At 42.0% G+C, this 22,090-nt stretch overlaps 1 protein-coding gene across 3 annotated transcripts in view; it reads right to left on the reverse strand.

Moving 5' to 3' along the window:
* The window catches only part of LOC116389224 (protein piccolo), a 34,385-nt gene that overhangs the window by 10,144 nt on the left and 2,151 nt on the right, over positions 1 to 22,090 (reverse strand). The window contains exons 1-6 of one of the 3 annotated variants that reach the window (XM_031857741.1): positions 19,664 to 20,699; positions 8,503 to 8,585; positions 4,776 to 4,950; positions 3,735 to 3,861; positions 2,249 to 2,389; positions 2,043 to 2,096 (exon numbers count right to left, since the gene is read on the reverse strand). In XM_031857741.1, coding sequence (XP_031713601.1) covers positions 2,043 to 2,096; positions 2,249 to 2,389; positions 3,735 to 3,861; positions 4,776 to 4,950; positions 8,503 to 8,585; positions 19,664 to 19,698 — 615 coding nt within the window. In that variant the 5' untranslated portion in view covers positions 19,699 to 20,699. The other 2 variants (XM_031857740.1, XM_031857739.1) reach the window with 2 other exon arrangements.

Consider the following 22,090-nt stretch of genomic DNA (forward strand, 5'->3'; position numbering starts at 1 on the left):
ACACACACACACACACACACACACACACACACACACACACACACACATAAGGTGGGTCAGTGGAATAACACGTACAGTATTATGGACAAAGACAAGAGAAAGACAGTCAGAAACACTGAGATAAGAAAGTGACATACAGTGGAAGAAGAGGTCAAGTAAGACTTCCGTTTAAGGTTTGAAGAGCAGCTAGAAGGTTATGACCAAACCCACCAACACACACACACACACTCACACACACACCCTGAGGTCCATCTTTAAGCATCACACACAAAGCACATGACAGCTATTTACTTTGCCTCAGATACAGTGTGCATTTGTGTTTGTAAATTTACCTTGTGAACCAGAGCTGCATCAGATCGTTAAGTTCTCAGGTGGAAATGGAACATAATTTACTAAATGAACATCACGCTGTGTTGAAGACTTAAACTAGAGATCGAGACCATAAGCTCATGTTTACAATGTTTACTGAGGTAATAAATCAAGAGAGGAGTAGAGTCATTTTCTCAAAGACTTCTATACAATTGGACTTCTTTTTACAACCAGAGGAGTCGCCCCCTGATGGCCATTAGAAAGAATGCAAGTGTAAGGCACTTCAGCAATGGCTGCAATTTTCAGACCCAGAGATTGCCTGGTCTGGTGTGTTACTGTGTCTGCCTGCAACCAAAACAGTTGTGGACCTGAGAAGCCAAACAAGCTAAAAGACACTAAAACAGCAAAGAGTTTGGTTATGATTATCTGCAGGTTCATCATCCTGAGCTTTCTCATTACACACAGTCATTTGTTAATATAAAAACAACGATCAGTGCAGCTTTAACACCCAGCGTTGGAAGTTATTCCTTTTCATCGGGAATATTTCAAGCTCAAAGCCAAAAACTGAAAAAACATCTAAACTACATGTCAACAAATGTCAAAAGCCTGCGCTCTTTCTATTTACAGTAAACATGAAGACAGACAGACCAGGACCCAAGCACCCGGAGGGATTATAGGCCGACATGGACTCGCTGTCTGACTCAAAACTGTCAGCCCTCCAAGTTCATTTTCAGAATAAGATCTCAAAAAACCATAGTGTGTCTCCATGAAGTCTTTCGTGACTACTCAGTGAGTGGAAAAGCTCCAGAAAGTGCCACTGCAACTCATAAGTCACTGCAGTCCTCCTTGACCGCATTCCTGTGCGTGGAATGCTCTTTAAAAGTGGACATTTTCAGGTTTTTGTGTGCACGTCTCTGTTAGCGGGCCATCTGTGGTTCTTTTCAGTGGGGAGATGACCGGCCAAAAAAACATTCTGAAATTGCTAAAACGGCACTATCATTAAATGCTCATTTGTCATACTTTGCTGACTGTGCTTTTTGCCCACATTATAGGCCGGCGAGACTAAATGAATAGTTTAGGCTTTTTTTAAAGGGACATTTCCCTTATCACGAATTGGCACTGTCCATCTAAAAAGTACTCATTTCAGCGAACTGTTCTAACGGACAGTGCCGTTTGGAAGCTTATGGTGACATTCTGAGCGACTCAGGCTGAAACCACAAACGGCAGGTCAGCGGCAGACAATTAGAGGATACAGAGGGAGAAAGAGGAAGACGGTAAGAAAGAATGAGGATTAAGGGAGCGGGAAAAAAATACATTGCACAAAAGGGGACTTTTATTTAGTCATAATTAGATTTGATCATGAGATGGTTTTTATCTTCATGGTCACATGAGGAGAAAAGTCACCCTCACACAGCCGGAAGGTTCCTTTATAAAGCCCAAATCGTGCACACAGTTTGGCTGTGGACAGGGGAATTCCCTCGCCATGTTACTCCAATACTGTTTGTTTAACAATCGCACCACCAACTGGAGTCAAGAAGCTGTGGATTCAGTCGTGTTCCTGAGGGCGGTGATGTAGCGCTGCAATGTTATACATTGAGTTCTTTTGCAAGAGGTCTTACTGTGTATATGGAGAAGTTGCGTAGAGCCTTTTGTGTCTCCAGAGGGAGCTGTGTAAAAGCCTACAGACCCATAAAGTAATAGGAATGCAATGCTAAATTGGTGGAGTACTCTACCTGGTCGCTGTCACTGTCTATTCCCTCCAGACTGATGGAGCTGTTCCTCTGAGCCTGATTCAGAGATGCAGAGAGAGAGAGAGAGAGAGAGAGAGAGAGAGAGAGAGAGAGGGGAAAGAATGAGAATAGCAGTGTTAGCGGTGCCGTCTGCACATCGCATTCAGGTGGACCACAGGACGGGACGTTACTCAATCAAAATGTGTTACCATGACTGTGTGAAGCGTCGTGTATTCGGGCGGACTACAAGGCAGGCCGTCGTCCTCAGACATGGCTCCGGCGTCGTCCGTTTTCTTCACACACATGAGGGATGGAGGGGAGCCCAGCCTGATGGCCTGCCTCAGCTGGAGCTACAGGGGGAAACAAAATATTTGTCTTTGTATGAGTGTATTATCTATTGGGATCAAAAAAATGATTGATTGGCCACACTTGTAGATATTACAGCAGGAAGCAAAAGAATTCTCCAGGTTTTGTGGGTGGCCAAATCTGTCGGCCTGTTTAATAAACTACAGCTTTACAAAAAGGTAACAAAAGGTGTGTTTGAGTACACCTTTTTGTGTGTTTACAAAGTTTCCCTGCTTTTACAGTCCCAAAATCCCCACTGGTGTGGAGTATGATTAACAGAGAACGACGTGTGGGGACAGTCGGCTGGCACTCAAGAGGGAAAGTGTTTATTTTAGGTGGTTTCTTTGGCAGGTATCGCAGAAACTCAAACTAACAGACCTGTTATCTGTTACGTGTTGCCCTGTAACAGTTACTCAAGGACTCAGACTCGGGTGCAGAGCAAACAGAGGACAATACAGCTTTTCTTTAGCCGGGCTGCACGCTGGCACACACCAAGACCTTGACAGAAAAACACCGGCCGCTGCAGCTTTATGACGTTAATGATAATATTGTTACAGTAACTCGAACACATGGAGAAACAGAGAGGAGCTCCAACTAAAATAAGGACATAGGAGTAGCTTCCCTCTCCATTAGCAGTTGTGTTGGGAAGCTCAACTTGCTAGTACATGAAATTGCTAATTTTGAGCTTAAATGAGTTCAACATTTTGTGTTAAAGACATTTATATCATTTATATTTCTTTTTTGAGGTACCTGCACATCAACTTTGTGTTTTAGCTACAGGAGAAAGTTTCCCTTTTTGGCAAATCCTTATAAGATGTTTTAATTGTTTTAATTCTCACTCCCCTGTAGGAAGCTTAGTGGAGCAGTTTAACTGGAGGTCAGTCTGTCTGTCCGTCGGGGTATCACATCTTCCCGTTTTAGCCCGTTGTTGTGACAGACATTGGTTCTGTCTGTCTGCTTTTCTTTTCATCAGCCGCTCCTTCATTTTGCTTTGACAGACGCTTCAGTTTTAACCTCCCTCAGTGATACTCATCAGCTCTGCCCGTCTGAATGGATACACTCCGGATCAGCTGCTCCGTCTCTCTTTATCACCTCCTTTATTGATAATACGGTTCAGCACAAGGTCATAGACACTCTCACGGCCAGACATACAGATTGTGATTGTGTATTTGTCTATTATTCCTCATTATTCTGCCATCAAATCCTCTTCTCTGCTGCTTGTCTCCACATGCCAAGTCTTTCTCCAGGAAGAGACTAAGATACTTGTTGACACAGGAGCTCAAACTTGGCTCCTTGGATTGAACGATATCTCAAACAACAAGGGCATGTCGAATACTTATGTGTATTTACCTGTAGTGATTTCACTTTCCCATGAATGCTGTCCTGAGATGCTCCCAGAGCCTCTTTGGCCTCCGACGAGTCCGAAACAAAGATGGAGTCGTGTGACAAGGCCTTGCTGCCCAGGCTGATCTTTGACCTTTGGGAAACAGGAAGAAATAAACAAAGCAGAAGGTGATGTTTCGCAGACAACTATAAATAAAGACGACTGGATGTTGAGAGGCCCCGGTGTGTCAGTTGTTTAATAACAAACACCATTGACCCACAATCATCTACCCCACTAGAGTGGTTTCTCTTCTTTTATCAAAGAAAATGATTTAAAAATAAAATCGATACTCTCTTTTTCTGCTTTTGTTTGTCGATTGTGCAAACTCCCCTAACGACTAGGAGGAGGAACACAGAACAACTTCGATAAAATTGGAGCAGACATATCCTGCGACACCGAGGAAAAGTTAAGAGTAGACGAGGCAGGAAGTGGCACAGCTTAGGGAAACAAAGGAAATTAGGACTGTCCACAGGAAGACACATTCTGCTTCTTGTTACGAAAACAGGAAGCTGAGGCTCAGCTGAGGAAGGACGGGAAATGGATGTTAAAACATGATCTTCCTTTCTTAAATTATGTTTTTCACACAAGAGGAGGCATTTATCTAAATGGACAGAGGAACCAACCGACTGTGTAGGAACATAATACTGGGCTACAGGAAAATGAAATTGGCATCTACTAGCGGCGGCTATGTTTTGTTGGTGAAGCTCTTAAAAACACTTCCAATAAGTGGTGGCTGAATAAAATACAGGAAGGTTTAGGGATATCTTTGAAAAAAATAAGGTGATATTGCCAGAACTGAATTGATATCCATTTGGGTGGATCAACTGGTTTTTTTAAAATGCAAAATGTAGCCTTAAACAAACCATTCCCGTATAAACCACAAAGAAGTATTTAAATCCGTTTTTAGTCCCGTTGACTGGTACTTAACATGTGTATGTAACTAGGTCAATGTTTGAATAAGAGTTATCGTGTGCTCTTTGTGTAAGTATGCATGTGTCTGATCTTACCCAGAGCCCTTATCCTTCTCTGATCGAGTGAGCGTGTTATTTTGGGATGTTTTGCTGACATTGTCGCTCGATCGGCTGGCTTTAAGCCCCGCGTCTGCTCCAGCGGCCGGCGTCTCCTTTCTCTTCTTCCTGGCGAAGAATTTTTTAAACGTCTGGAACTTGGACTTCTTCTTTCCTGTGAAGGCAAAAATGACACAAAATAAACCAAATGAAAGAAACTGGTTAAAGTTACCCTCCCCTGACAGCACTCTATATAACTACCTGCCCAGTGATATGCTAATGAGACAATTACACACACAGCATCTTTACACACTGCCCTCGTATGAACTCTAGTTTGAGCAATTAGTTGGCTGTAAAGTCCCAGGTAGGCATCCCTGGAGAAACTACACACCAACACTGATGTGTGTTTACACAGAGACGCACGTAAAGACAGACACACACACTCCTCTGCTTGTAACCCCCCCCCCCCCCCCCAGTGAGTCCACCTCCATTAGCACCGCAGTGGAAAAACTCAACAACTCTTTTATAACTCCTTAAACAGCTACAAAGTGCTTTCACTGCTTTCAGTCAGCAAGGCGCTCATCCAGAACTTGAACTGCCCCCTGGTCCTCTCTCTGTCCCACAATCAGCAGGGCCGTAGGCTGTCTCAACACATAGACCTTCAAACTCCTGGACCAGTTACTCAAACTGGACTTTCTGGATCTATTTAATGTCTAGCTGGTACCTGAAGCAACAGGCTGTGTTCGGCCCACTAAGAGTGTACAGCCATTTAGCACGATCATGCTTTGAGTTTACGCCAACATCAGCATGCTAAAATGCACACAGTGACAATGCTAACATACTGATGTTTAGCGAGACAACATACCAGCATCGTAGCTTATCAGTTTAGCACATTAACATTTGCTAATTAGATCTAAACACATGGTACAGCTGAGGTTGATGTCATTAGTTTAGCAGGTATTGTAGCAGTCCCGGTCCAAAAAACTTCAACCTCTGGAGACAATGAATGTCTGAACAAAATGTCATGAAAATCCATCCAATTGTTATTGATAGTCTAGAGACCAACGTGGACCAACTGGCCTTGTGGAGGGATTGTAAATAAACATTGAAATACAGACGAAATCCAAAGATACTCATCCCAGATGGAAACTTCCTTATTGTTGCAAAAACTAATTTGGAGTATCTCCGGTGGAGAAATGATCGTATATATTATCCTAGCGCACGGATAAATGATGAGTTGTGACACAAAACAGAAGGAAACAAATTCATATCCCTGGGTCATAAAAATGCTTTTGGAGAGACACATTCTTTCTACACAAGCTTTGTAATTTCTGTCTTTCTCCCTGCGGGGAATCCTTCAGCATTCCTTCCTTTCTCTAAATATACACTTTCTGGTTGGAAATAAATCACAGTGAAAAAATGTCTGGAATCTCAGCCTGGTACAAGACGCTTAAGATTTCTGGGTCATTTGCTAAAGACCACGTCACGCTTATTTTTTACGCTCCAAATTTTACATTTTGTATCATACGTACATATACAAGCCGCTTGCTTTCTTTTCTTTTGAGATGTCATGTGTGTTATTTGATACATATCATACAAAGCATCACAAAAATTAAGTGCAAAATCAAACTGCAGTCACAAACCGTCTGCATGGAGGGCTAAATAGAGCACCTGCCACAGTATTTTGATGAGTCGCCACAAATCAGAGATAGACGATTTCTATGAAGAAATGTTGGCTGCAAATTCTCCCCTCTTCCGTCTGTTCTGCTCTGCTTCCAACCAGCTTTTCGTGATGCCTCAGAGGCCTTTCTGCACTGCCAAGATGAAAAATCAGGGGGAAACACCAGCCGACGGTGCCATTTATTGTGCTATTTTAGGCACAATACACTATTAAGTTAAAGGTCTGCACTCAGAGAGAGGAAAAAGGCCACTGCCTCAATGGAAGGTCAGTGGAGCTCCATGGTCATTGTAGCTCTGAGATACTTTCACATAAATTCTCTCAGTAAAAAAACATGACTAAATTCATATATTAAAAATAACATCATGGCGATTTCAAGGCAGTTTTATTAGAGGGTATGACCTCGGCTTACACAATGAGAAGATGGTGACCTTTGACAGGGAAACAGTGTCATGGGCAGAGCGAGAAAGAGGAGAGGGAACCTAAAACATCTCTACATTGTTTTGGGGTCAGGTCATGGTGGTTGTCAGGAGAGCTGGATGGATTCTAAAAGCAACATTTGTTATTTTGTCCCAGAAATGACACGAGAAAGAGGAAGATGAGGAGGTGGGGAGAGGAGGGAGGGGTCTGCGGTATTCTTGTGCTCTAAATGTATAACTAAAGAGAACAGGTCGATATATTGTCTCAATTATTGTCAGCATGTGTACGTTTTGTGTGTTATGTGCGAGTTGTATTACGATGATTTTGTTAGAATATATAAGCTAAACTTTAAAGGCCCTGACAACACATATCTTTAAATCAGCCTCTTACAATGAGCAATGGGGTCCTACAGAAAACACACATGTTTTCTGCCAAAGGTAGTATTTTGCACGAGAGATTTCAGTACAAGTGTTCCTCTAAAAGTTATAGCCAAATTCATACCCACTGGAGTTATGTTATTGCAATTCAACACCAGTTTTATACCGATTTCTTTCCGAAGTAAGTTTAATGAGTGATACATGAACATAAACTTTGACTCTGATTTATGCTTGTTTGCAGACTCCTGCCATGAAAGGAGCAGGCCTAAATGTGTATCACTTCTATTTACAGACTCCAAACCTCTCAAACTGCAGATCCAACTAAAACACGGCCCATTAAACTGGGCACCAATCAGCGATAAGCTGCTGGTCTGGCACCGACACCGGCTCAACCCCAACAGATTGTTATGAACATGACAGACATCATGATCTGTGGAGTCACGCCTGATGTTCAGCTCTCCCAAATAGAAGTGACTCACCAAACCTAGTGGTCTGTTTCCTGCAATAATACAGTTACACTGAAATATCAGAATTAAAAGATGAGCTAGTTTAGAAATGTTTCCACATTGTTGGACCGTCCAATAATCTTAACAGCACCAAAATCCCTGCTGTGCCTTCACATCACTCTGACCTCCCAATGCACTTCTTCTTTGTTTCCATAATATCAGCAGCATGAGTGCTGTCCATCTGTATCGACAGCGTGCATCTGGGCTTTGTGTGCGTTTGTGTGTGAGAGAGATGACGATAGCTTTCGGTGTTCCTTCATTTCCTGCCAACAGCAGCAAGGATCTAGATCTAGATTGTTGAAGACGGCCTGATCTTCTCTGCTGTGTCTGTGTACATATTCTCATTGCTGATATGATGTAGACTTCCCCGTAATACTACCCACCCATTCTGACAATAATATAGTCAGTGATTTTGGTCCAAGCATTTCCTGAGAAACCATTTCGACTTCATAGCACATAGTTTCAGTTGGTTATATTTAAATCTAGCACTTGTGGGTGTTCCTACTAAAATGTACACCAATTAGGTCTAGGTGAAAGAATATACAGGGAGTGACCCATCAAAACCTCAGAAAAAGTTAAACATTTAGTCTTGGGTGTCCCCGATTTTGAAATTCAAACACTACAAATATTCATTTTGGTTGAGAAACTCAGTGACATGAATAAACTACAACCTTTTGGGAAAATGTACCTCTCTCACCGAAATCACGTCACATTTCTTTTAACTGAACATTTAATCAAATTGTTACCTGAGCACTCTTCCACGACCTCAGCAGGCTCCTGATTGGCCATCACATCTGGAGGTCCTGATGCCATGGCAGCGCTGTCACTGCTGCAAGACAGGGAGAGAGATCGATGAGCTCAACTGCTCCTCAATAAATCATTCGTCCAATAATGTGACGATAACACGACTAATTGGATTGATTTATACTGTTTGCACAATACAATATATAATACAAACAATTTTCTTTAGGTAGCCAAAAAGCACAAATTAAGTTATTCTTGCGCACAAATTATTCAATCAAGAGCACAATTTATTTAAATTTTCTTATCCATGACACCTGCCCGCCTCTGGTATTTTGTAACTGTATTTATCTCCTTATTGCTCACATGCCAACTCTTGCAGTGTGATCAGGCTCGCTGGATTACAATGTGATTAAAGTCCCGTTTGGGAGTGACGTGTCTGCCAGTAAAAGTGGCTTGGCATGAGCAGGTGGCAAAATCTGAACTCACACAGGACTGAACGGACAGAGCAAGTTCAATTGAAGGATCACACAGTCGTCTGTAACAAGCCGCTGCCTTATAAAACCATTTTCAAAGCCTGTTGGAAAAACTCCTACATGCATTACCACTGCTCTACCTCTTCACTCCTTAAAAGTTGAGCTGTTATGTTACACTTCAATCCGACCTAAACCCCATCCCCAGTCCAATCCAAACAGTCTCTACAGAGGCATCTCGGCTATGTTTCCAGTGCTCTGCTCTGCCATCCACCTCCGTCCGCCGAAACGTTCACGTCCTGGCACCGACGGATGCCCAGTATCCTCTGACACAAATTCAAACAGACGCGAATTCCCATCACCAACTGATATCTTGTTATTGCTCGGAGAGTGCAGCAGCATCAGGCTGCTAGGTGGACATAACAGCACAAGACGACAGAGGTTAGTATCGGACACATTTAAAAATAAATCAGAATAGCAAACTCCCTGTTTGTTTTTGAGTTTTTAATCAGTTCAGCTCCAGCTTGCTGAACCAGTTAGCTTCTCTCGCATAGAGAGAATCATTAAGTCACCAAGTTTTACATGACTATATTCTAGGCTCACATCTAATTAACTATGTGCTTTACAGAAAATATTTCCTGTGCAGTTATATGCCGATATGGTTTTCAGTAAATTAATATCTCAACATCTCAACATGGACGACAATAAGTTTGAAAACATCCAGCCTCCAAAACAGCAGTTCGGGGCTACTACAAGGCAACACAGATGTGCAGCAATGCAACTAAACAAAAACCCACCTGCCTGCCCTATTTTTCAGAGACCTGGGTGACAGAATTTCATTTAATTTCTCATGTGGTCGGCGCTTTGAAACGCTTCGAAACGCTTTGAAAATACCTCAACAACTATTGGATGGATTTCTACGGAATTTTATACAGACATTCACTGGCCCCAGAACGAATCCTCCAGCGCCATCATCATCATCATCATCATCAATCTGTCCAATACTTTGGTTTATGACTAAACAATGCCAACGGCATTCCCATCAGCCACGGCTGTACTTTGTGTGTAGTGCTAATTGGCTAATGTAAGCATGCTAACGTTGTTACAGACTTGTTATGATGATAGGAAATAAATGCAAATGACACTGATATTAAGAAGGATAAAAGATCATTTCTTGCTTCTATAACAGAGGAACGAAACTGTCTCTGAGCAACTTTTTATTATACGAACTACATGATATTACTAACATCGAGTGATAATATTGCAAGTTACATAATTGTATGCCTCACATGTCACTTAACTGATTGGTTTCAACGTTAAAGCACCAAAATATTTAGCCTAATTGTAAACTAATAGCGACAAGAAGCTCTTAAATATGTTTCAACATGCGGAGATATTTTTGTTATTTCTTCAGTTCCTTTTTAAAAAAAGTTCAAGACCGCCATGTTGTCCACGTTTGCTGTTAGTGTGTACTCGCTCTTCCTCTCCATTAAGGAAGCGGCTGGAGAGCTTCTTGTCTACTGTGTTTACAGTGAGTTTGTGTTCAAGAAACAGATGGAACATTCCAGAGGGTTTGTTGACGTGCTGAAGGGCTTTCGTCAGTGTTACCGTTACGCAACCATTAGCTATGACCATCATCATCTTCACCCTTGTTAAAGTCATGAGAACCACCTTCACCTTCCTCATCGTCTACAGCAGAGAGAGAGAGAGAAAGGACTGATGTGAACTGCAACAGTCTATGATATCACTTCTTTAATAAACACTATTTTGATGTTCACATTATCGCAACACATGGCCATAAACAAAGACGCACGCTGCTGATGCTGCTGTTGGTGCTGTTATGAGCCGATAGCGCTGGACTGATCCATTTCCTGTCTGATGCCACAGGAAGACACCACAGCCAGAAGAGCCTTAATAACATCTCTAGGAAACAGATACTGATACACAGAAACACACACCAACATTGATGTAGTACGTTGTCTATATGAACTCAAGAAACAATGAAGTGCCGATGAGAGAAGTGAAACCAGTCCAAACACCCAATAACACCAGCACAGGACTTTATGTATCAACAGGTGAGCAGACTGAACAGACCAAAGGCTATTGGCATTTTAAAATGTACTCTTATATTTGGGGGACTAAATAACTATATCATTATATGAGTCTGACATTTTACAACTGCCTGTTAAAGAAAAGTATCCCATGAATGGAATCACTGGAAATATTACCGATGATGCTACAACTACTGTAAAGGAATATTTCAATTGTGGAAAATAGTCTTCTTGTTCTTGATGAGAGTTAGATGAGAAGATCAATAACACTCTTAATGTTTGTGCGTTAGGTATGGAGCTGAAGATAGGAGGCAGTTAGTTCAAGCTAGCATAAAGACTGGGAGCGGGGGGGGAAACAGCTAGCATGGCTCCATCCAAAGTTCACAAATATGCCAACGTACACATCGAAAGCTCATTTATTAACACATGGTGTCCCATTTGTTTATTCCATTCATAAAAAGAAATGTAAAAACGACAAGTTGTTGTTTTAAGAGCAGTTATGTAGGAAACTATAACCATCCAACGCTAGCTAAGCTAGGCTACAGCAAGCTAATCGACTCCCAGCTCTCGCTCCACACAGATATGAATGTGGTACAGAATCAATCTTCTCATCTTATTCTCAGCACGAAAGCAGATGAGCGTATTTCCCAAAATGAATCGTCCTAAATAACAGTCGAAGGACAGTTTCACGGCTAAGTATCAAGTTCAAGGTCAGAGGGTCAGGGGTCAAAAGGACTGACCTGCGCCCACTTCCAAAGCTGGTTCCCCATGGTGACATCATCCGCTTCATCTACGAGGATGGAGGGATGATGGGGAAAGGAGAAGGAGGGGGGGAAGAGAGACAGATTTGAAAAGAGAAGAGTGAATCAAGAAGACAAGGTGAGAGAATTATAGATGAGAGGGTGAGTATGGGACACATAAATACAGAGCAAAGGGGGAGGGAAAGAAGGCAAGGTCTGAGGAAGACGGTGAGAAAACACAAGAGACAGGGACAAACATGGGGGGAGGGAAGGGGGTCAAAGAGAGGGGTTGTGGGAAAGAGCAGCATGAGAGGAAAGAAGAGTCAGTTAGATAAACAGACGAATATTAGGAGGACGAGAGAGAAAACAGACTTACAGTAAACACTGAGGCCTTCCTGTGTGAAGCAGTGGTGTGGTTGCCAACTAAAGTCTTTGCATGTAAAACTATACATTTTTGAGTCAATACAGTATCACAAAATATAACATCGCGAAACGCAAGTATGTAGATATTTTTTTACAAAAATAATGTAGAGTATATCCCACAGTTTACATTACATCCATTGATTCAGATGAATGTTACATATCTGATCTCATATGTCTGAAAAGAGCTTTAGAAACAGGCTCACAGTCGATATTACACAAGTTACAGCGGTAACTAAGCAGTAAAACATAATATTACAGTGCAACATGTTGGAGAGGGTGTGGAGACCTTATAAACATGCAGAGACTCTTTTCTCATAACATTGAAACAATATTTCACAATCCAGCAAAGACATTAAACGAGCTGGAGCTCCCTCTTCACTTTACATTCTCACGTACGCAAGTAACATTGTTTTGTAGATCTGAACTTGTCATTTGACATAATGCTAAACCACAACAGCAATCTTGGGTCCTTGATTACTTATTGTTCTGGCTATTTCAACTAGTGTTTTCTTTCAGGCCACTTATACATTATATACTTTTTTCCACTTTGCATTGTTCCATGACATCTTGCCAGCAGCTGTTCAATAACAGTTTAATTTCGTAAACTTCTGCTATGTTGCACTACACTTTGAGGCACATTAGGAAGTTACCAAGGTTGCATCTGTGCATGAGAGTCTGTGTGTGTCCCGCTCATTATGTAACATGGATTAGCACGTAGAGGTACTCTGAGCAGTAGGGGTTCAGCCTTTATTAGGCACATGAAATAACCTCATTAACACCCACACAGAGTGAGCACGCATACCAAACACACACACACACACACACACACCGGTCCATGATACCCAGTACCATGTAGTATTGAAACTTCTCCAGTCAAACCATACCTGCATTTTATCTTTTTTGTACCCAGATCTAGAAAAAAATGATTGTTTTTCTCGCAGCCAATCACCACAAGCGCTCTTCGATGTAATACAAGGTTTGATTGGCCCACTACAGCAGCAGCTACAACAGTCTTTGATGCGGTGAAGTCCAGCGCTGTGTATTTGACGGATTGGCAGTTCAGCGTGTCGAGATGCCACCAAAACATTTGAAAATATTGCTATTCTACACAAAAATGAATGCTGTGGCGTCGGCATTTTACACGACTGAACGCTTCCATTCACATGGGTATCGATTGAAGTACTATATTGGCATTGGCATCACTTTAAGGGTCCTGGTACTGGTATTGATAATCTCACGATACCCAGCCCTACTGGACAGAACCACGTCCGGGTCTACCGTGATCTAGCAACACTACTGACTAGCAGGGGGAAAAGTAGATATTCAGAAAAACCTGAATGTTGGGTAGAAATGAACGCTGAGCTCTTTTGTCACAGATGACTATAACTTGACTTTGTCCACTGGGTTCCTCTCCTTCTGACGTAGAACAAATCTAATCTAGTCCAGCCTTAATCCCTCAATGGAACCAGTCACCACAGGCTTACGGTGCAGACTAATTGGCTCTTTTCAGCTAAGACATACAGATGTCTGACATGATGGCTGACTGCGGCGACAATGAAGATCCCCCCCCAATGGCATACAATCAAAAAAATAAGCTTCTAATATTGTTAACAAACCCATTCATGATGATCTGAAATGATTTATCTGCCTACAGGCATGTATCTTCGGATGCTGAAAGGGTTAATCAAATCTGGTAACATAGAGGCTTCTATAGTAAATCCTATATTGGACTTTGAGCTTTTACAACACAAATCCACTCCACTCCAGTGCTAATCCTTCTGTTCCACTTGCACTAAATTAGGCTTATATGGACCGCACTACATTACTACAGCAATTAGGGAGCGCAGAGTATTTACACTGAATCAGCAGCAGAGGCAGAGCTTAGAAAAGTAGCCTAGTGTGTACGGCAGCTTTTAACACAGATATTTGGACGCTGCCGAGTAAAACCCCTTAAGCGCCGACGTCCATCGCTGCAGAGTTTCAGTGGTCGTAACTGGGACCAGTTCAAGAAATGTTTAATGCTTTCTCCCTGAGATAACGTGATTATGTTACAGTAACGATTTCCCAGTAGATTTCCTTTAGCTGTGAGGATGTACACAGTAAAAACAGAGCTAAACCTGTCATGGGAGAGCTGTTAGAGCCGAAGTATAGCGTACACTGCTTATGAATGAAATTCTGTTCTCTGTCACACAATCCATCCCTTGAAGCAGGGCTACTTATTCACATGCCATCAGTGTGGGTTTTCTGAATCTGTAGTATTATCAAGAACATCTATTTTTAATTCATGATGCCCTGAGAACAACACACGGGTAAAAACTCTGAAAAGATCGGGATGTTCGAGGTGAAGATCCCTGTGATGGGTCTCGTGTGGACAATTTAAACACTGGCTACAATATTCAGTCTGTTATTTCAATAGCAACGAGCACCATCAATACATCACTGCGAGGAATCCGTAGGGAAACCCCACAAAGACCAGTCAAAGACCTATTTTTAGGTGCTTGGCCAGAGAGCTTAAGAATATGTTCCCCATGCAAAAAAACAAGCCCTGGACTTGAGTCCTGGCAGAGTGAGCGGAGATGAGAGGCCGAGCCGAGGCGGTGCAGATGAATTGGCCGCGGTAATAAGATGTTAGTGGGTCTGTGACGGGCCGCAAGCCTTCAATTTCCACGGAGAGAACGAAAGAGGAGAAGGATTTCTCCTGTCAGCTGAAACAATGAACTTGGCTGACTGAGCTGAACCACTGGGTACAGACATAGCTATAGAGACAAGACATGTTACAGACATAAGCATAAGCAGTATGCATGTCAACTTAGAGAGTATATACCATGCAGTATGCAATTTAAAGACGTGTCCATTTTAAACATTTCAATTTGCCATTTTCACATGTGTAAAACAACCCGAGATTGTGTTGACATGCTGGAATAACAGGGACACTTTACAGAGAATTATTTTAGACATAATAGATACGAATGAGTCTGATCTCATCTCCAATCTCTCACTTTTCTTTACTGTGCACATGCTAAGAATCATGCTAGGATCAGAACACCTTCATTAGACAGTCCCTTTGCTTCAAATGAAGAACTGGACAAAAGCTTTCCTGAGAACAGATGGAATGAATTTCAGCAAATACATTGTTTTTTTAAGTAACTGGATACCCAAAATGCAATTGCAATAACCTAATGAATAACAGCCTGAGCATTTTCTATAGTAAAATAAGACTTGTTTTGATCATGAGCAAAATCAGATGTAGAATGACAATTCAAATCATCCTAAACTAATCAAGTAACCTGAGCTGATTCATGTTCAAACCTCAGATGCAAATTTGGCTATAAGACAATGGAAGCCAGTGACATTAAACTGAAATGTTCTTGACTATTTTCGGTGCTCCAATGAGGCAGTGAAGCGTCAACCAATATGTTTTCGTTTCACCCTGTTCGTTCCGTCTAAAAGAATGCCTAAGTCAGTTTCTATTGCTAGGCCTATTTACCGACAAAACTACGTCAACGAGCACTTGAGCAACACTTCAACAGCGAATCGGCGACAATGTAGCTGACCATGCTTGGCCGTTTTGGTACTTTTTTTCGCTCAAAGTGTGAACATAGGCTCACTTATTACCACTTATTTTGTGTAATCTGTCCAAAAAACGAAATGTAAAATCAATGGTGTTATGGAGAGTTACGTGCTGGCACTATTTCTTGACTGGGCCAATGACTTCCTAGAGTTTTGCTGTCAGTCCAGTCTTTGTGCTAAGCTAAGCTGCTGGCTCTAGCTACATATTCAGCGTAGAGGCATGACAGATGTCATCAATAATCTCATTTAAGTCTTGGCAAGAAAGCAAATATGTCAAACGGTCATCAAATTACGACGTAAAGTAGCCTTTCCTGGATCTGGTTCAATCTGGAATGGTTTATTGAACGCTATGCAAGGTCCAGACTGGCTGTTTCCTCCTGCCATCTTGTCACATGTCCCTCTGCATGTTATCTAATAAAACATTAATTGGGAACAGCATGTGAAAAGGGCAGCAGCCACATCCTTCACTCTCTTATTACTCTCTCCCCAGATGTTAAAAAGCTTTTACACAAGTTTTGTTATTGTCTAACCCATCTCCATTACTTGAGCCAGAGGACCATATAAGGATATCAGAAATATATAAAGAATGGGGCCAGATAACAGCTCCACACCAACACGTCTTTGTTCCCCCCTCCCCTCTTTGTCTCTTCATTCTGTTTCCTCCGGTGTTATTATCTCACCATCCCTCCTCTCTCTTTCTTTGTCTGTTCCTCTGTCTCTCGTCCAACCGCACATGCCTCGTTGGGAACATGGCCTTTAAAACCGCGGTATTTCCCCTTGACCCATTCAACGCCTGCATAGTCAGCAGGAGACGGTGACTAGGGAGGAAATTATTCATAAAATTTCAGTCTTGTGCTCCGAAGAATGTCACCGTTGCTTTGACCTTCCAATGGATTTAAATGCAAAAAAGATTTGAGAAAGTAGCGGCAGTCAGTAGTATTAGTAGCAAGAGTTAGTGCTCAAGACTTCCCAAGTATGTTATTATAACTGCATGGGTCAGAACAGATAATACTGCTGATATCATTACACAAACATCAAAATAAAAGATATGTTCATTCCTGTTCTGGGATAATCCACATTTTGAATGAAAACTTTGCATTGACGCAAAAAGGTTTATCTGACCTAAAGAAAAAAAAAAAATTCTCCCATCGAAAATATGTGTCTGTTTCTTCTCCTCTAAACTGGACAGGACCTAAATGAACTTCGGAACTGCGTCACGTCAAAGTCAGCTTCAGATTTCATTGTAAATACCATTATTGTCCTTTTACCCCCTGTGGTTTGATTACAATACATGAACTATTCTTTTGGGTTTCTCTTGTCTTCCAGCTCTCCTCTACTCTGCCACATTCTCTCCTCCATCTCCTCCTGTCTGTGCTCTTAGCAACACGCCTTAAATGGACTCGACACAGAAACTGACCAAACACTCTCATCAGTCACTCTGCTCAGTCTACATTCATTTACAGCTGCATCACCGTTCCTGCTGAACAAACTCAACCTACTGCTGTTACATAATGACTGTTGGACCAGGGAAAGACTGGGAAAGATGAGACCTGGTGAGAAAGTGAGAACACGCACTTGTCCTCAGCTTCAAGACTGTCATCTGCTTTCACTGCAGAGCTCAATGCCACCGGTGGGCCGAACCTAAATCTGCCTGATGTATGCCAAAACTAGATTAAGATACTAAAATACTAAAGGGTAAAACCGGCTTTTGCTCTGCTCTCTATGGATTGAAATATTCAAGCATGTAACATGTTGCATCACGGGTTATGGCCAATTAAGCGTTTGCGAAACTGTTTATTCACTGTTGTTTTACCTGTCAAGCTTTCCAGTCTCCTTCTTCCAGCTGACGGGTTTTGAAAGTCGGCCTTAGATTTATGCCTTATTGTTCATATTTTGAATCAGTTTGTTTCACATGTAATGAAACAATATGAGAACTTTAAGAGTGAGGCGTCACCAATGCGTTTGGAAAACAATAATGCTATCTCACTGGGATTGCTGCTGAGATTACCGCGCTCAAGCGAAAGAGGAGATCTTCACCACTTCCAAAATGGACATTTTCTGAGGCTTTTATTTGTTTGCAATTTTTGAAAACAATGTAGAAATCATTAACATTTCTTTAAAACGTAACGGGGAAACACCAATTATTCTGTATTAAGTTTCAATAGTGTTCTTAGGATTTAAAGGAGTAATTCATCCAAAAACAATATAAATTGTATATAGTAGGCTACTTGCCTCCATAAGCTCTTTATGGTCACAGTAAACGTTTTCTATCAAATGGCATTAAGGTGAGCGGAGCACCGCAATAAAATGAAAGCATATCAGTGCAAACAAACTTTGAAGGCGCTACTCTTCCACTAAACAAAGCAGGAATTTATTGTGCGCATGCATGCATTTATCGGATATTCTGAAAATGCTTCGTTTAGGAATAGTTTAGCGAAAACGGTTGTGTTTCCATGAACCCACGAATGCATACAAGACACTTTGATAGTGCTGCACATGAATATTCTGAGTTATTTTTGGACAATTTATAACCTTTATTGTTATCTTTCTTTCAGCCTCTTTCGAGTACTTCAGAGAGATCCTAGAAGCCGAGTACTATATACAAGTTATATTGATTTTGGTTTAAGTATTCTTTTTAACCACTGTGTCAAACTTGCTGAAAATACGACTTCATTAGTTCAGTTTGAAGGCACCATCAGTCTTGCGTACTGACAGTTCGTAGTAAGAAGTAATTTGAGTTCATCTTTGTTTCAGTATTGAGTGAATTCCAGGAGAACACAATTGTGGTTCTTGAGTTGGATCTGTGTGTAGCTGTCTTGCAGCTCATCCCGACTCCTAATTCACTTTCTCCCCGTGTCACACACACACAAACAAAATGTTTGTCTAAGTCAACTCGGCTGAGTGGGCCATAAAAGCTTCTATTGTTGTCATGTCATGAGACTGAGAGGCCCAAGACAAAGAAAGTGGAAAGGGGGTATCAGTGCACCCAACACCACATCTCCACAGCTTTGCTACAAATTAAGTTACTTTACTACAGTCAAAAAGCTAGAGGCCCTCATTATCCTAACCCTCTGTGGTCCAATCACACTGCCAGGCCCAGGCCTATATATAGCAAGTCAAAGCATACAAATCACTCAGGACTCCTTTCAACTATAAAAGAAAACATGCACTCAAAATGGAATAAGGAAGAAGTCTAACGTACCCACAGCTATCAAGTATCAAGCCATCAGTTGAGCAACAATATGACTGATCACGCATCAGAGACAACTTACGGGAGATAATGTTCATCGACCTGATTCTCTTGCATAAAAACAAAAGCAAGTCTAGTCCTAGGATTTTCTGACTAGTCACTCACTTCCAGTGTAAAATCCCTCTCTGAGCTCTGAGTCATACAGCTGGCTGTCAGCGCCGACTAGAAGCCATCAATTGTTTCAATAAACAAAGAGAAACAAAAGTTCGATGAGACAGCTGCAACAAAAGACAGTGTCAACTCTGGGGGGGGAAAAAACATGCTCTAAGAAAAGATTTGTAATTTCTGTCAGCAGTTGGATTTGTGCTGTGGTCAGCACATTTGGCTCTTCAGTACAAGATATGTCCACTTGTGAAATAACACCTGTTGTGCTGTTAAGTATTACAAGTAGTCCATGGCCTCTATTACGAAAAATGGCAAATCCCTTCCAAGAGCCAACTGACACTCACATCCTGTGACACAGAGCTTTAATAACGTGAGTAATGTTGTGTTGTCAGGTGTGTCAAAACAAGAGTTTGAAATATTTAGGAGATACATTTTGACTGAGCTATTGTCTGTTGGTGCAACAGAACTGAGCATCACAATATTGCTTCATTATAATCATTTACCAGCAATACATGCAGTTGAAAGTACAATGACATTACAAAAATAAAACTTACTCTCTGCTCTTGAAGCATCCATACATCCCAGCCATGTTGTAAAAATGTAAAAGATTTCCCAAAACAAAATACTTCTTTCTCCCTCTTTGCACAAATAAAAGATTTTTTTTCCTCCCTGGTTTGTCCACAAATAGACAAACCTCAACTCCAACACCTTGTGCTGTTGTCTCGCATCAGACCCCTCGCATCAGACTTCCCTCTCTTTGCAACAGAGAAGATGCAACTCCACGAGAGAAGACAGCTCACTCATCCAAGTCAAACCATCTTCTGAGGTTCCTCCCCCTTTTGAGGTGCGCTACAGTCCGATCTCGCACAGAGCTCCCTTCTCCAAACTTCAGAGGCACAACAGCAAGTCAATCCTAACCATACAACCGCAGCCAAAGTGGGATTATACCGGGATCAGAATATCACACAAGAAGCACAGAATTATGACAGGGAAGTTTGCAAAACTGGAATCTCCTTTTCAAATGAATCAGGAATGTCCTGAAGAAGGCTTTTCCTGGAGAATCACGTCTCACAGAAGTGCAGAACAAATCCTTGTAGTGGTTCAACACAGCAGTGAGCTATAGGAGAACAATTGACTAAATGAGTGACTGAGTTGCTGCTTCATGCCTCACTCCTCTCCTCCCGGTCGCCACGGCTGGAAATGCAGCAGAGGGAAGGCTGGAAGAGGGAGGAGGAGAGAGAGGGTGGAATGAGGGAGGAGGCAAAGTGGGAGCAAGAGACTGCCCCCCATGACCTTATCCTCCTTCTTTGTCTCTCGACTGCTCAGTGATGTACAAAATCATTTACTCTGTAAACGGTCCAATGCCATGATTTTATTTAGTGATGAATAACTGGGTTTAAACATATGCATCAATTATTGTAAACTGTGCTAGTAGTGCGTGCATGCGTGCGTGCATCTGCGCAGGTTGCGCCGTGAGTGAGTGTGCATCTCTGTGTCTGTCCACTGCTAACCTCCCGTTCTTCTGAAAGAAAACGGCGTAATATTGTGGGTGGCCAGTTATGGCTGCATGCTAAAAGACCTCTTGTGGTTGCCGTAACTCAGACTTTCTCAAAACACTTTTTATTTCATGTTTCATACTGCCTTTGACTGCCTGCTGACTCCTCACTCGCTACTATTAATAAGCCCGGCCAGCAGGGGCCGCTAGTGATAAAACTGCTGAGTTTCATGGCCCTCAACTTTTAACGCTATTGTTTTGAATCAATCTCTCGGCTCTCATAGCATTGTTTCCAGCGGCAGCACAGCAGCTGCTTTCAATGAGAAAAACTGTGACAAACCCACTGTAAGCTACTCGCTGAGCACCAAGCAGCAGACAGACAAAGTTAGCGTTGTTAGCTGGTGAACATAGTGGAACATTTAGCTGCTATTGAGCCAGATATTCCCTCTGGGCTTAGTGAAGAGCAAAACAGAGCTAAAAGGAGAGTGAATATTGGACTTATATTTGTGAGGGACAAATTGGATTGAATTGGTCTACATTCAGTATAGACTTTCCTGGTACACTGTGTTGTTCTACTTTCACATAATGGATTTGCATTGCCAAAATCAATCAATGTACAGCACTTAGTGATGACAGCATGGAGTTTTATCAATTGACAGATGCTTGTGACAGGACCTTTATAATGGAGGTTGTAGTTTGTGCCAAAAAATGAAGGCTGAAAAGAAGTAGAACGAAAAGTTTCTCTCAGATCCGATCGCCCCTTACTGTATGTTAAGCTATAAAAAGTGTTCATCTTGTCTGAGGTAACTTCACACTGAATCGGCCAACGCTTTTATGTCACTGCCCATCAAATGCTCACGCAAAAACAGAGCCTCGTGTTAATCGTTCTATCCGTCTCTAGCAGTCGCGCATTAGCCTGTCGCAGTTAATCACTATAAGTGTGGAGCTGATATACCTACAACCACTACAGCTCCCAGTGCTTATGCATGTGTGGCTGCCAGGTGACATGAGGGTTGATCCAGAGAGACTCCCTGCTGCTAAAACCTCTCAGACACACACACACACAATCGAGAGCATGAGTCAATTTTAGCTATCTGGCCTTTTTTTTGTTGTTTTTAAATCATCACCCATGACAAGGGGCACCTTTACACGGTTCAATAGTCTGGATTACTGAGGTATCAAGGCAAAGTTTAAAGATTTACTTCCTCCAAAAAATTGCCATCCAATAGCACCTTTGAACTGAATCTTAAACTTAAGAGTAGCATCTTAGTGCTGAGGCGGCTGCATGAAACCTGGCCTGAAAAAGTGACAAAAACATCCAAATCCCATTAATCATCAGACCACTCACAGAGGAGTGGTGATACTGGGGTGAATTTCTCAATCCCAACGTGCCCAGACTGACCCCTGTGTGTGTGATTCATTCCAAACACGTTGAAATTGATATCAGCTGTCCAAGTCACCAGAGCGTGTGTGTGTGTGTGTGTGT

Source organism: Anarrhichthys ocellatus, unplaced genomic scaffold (genome assembly GCF_004355925.1).
Source record: "Anarrhichthys ocellatus isolate YVR2014 unplaced genomic scaffold, GSC_Weel_1.0 scaffold19, whole genome shotgun sequence".
NCBI lineage: Eukaryota > Metazoa > Chordata > Actinopteri > Perciformes > Anarhichadidae > Anarrhichthys > Anarrhichthys ocellatus.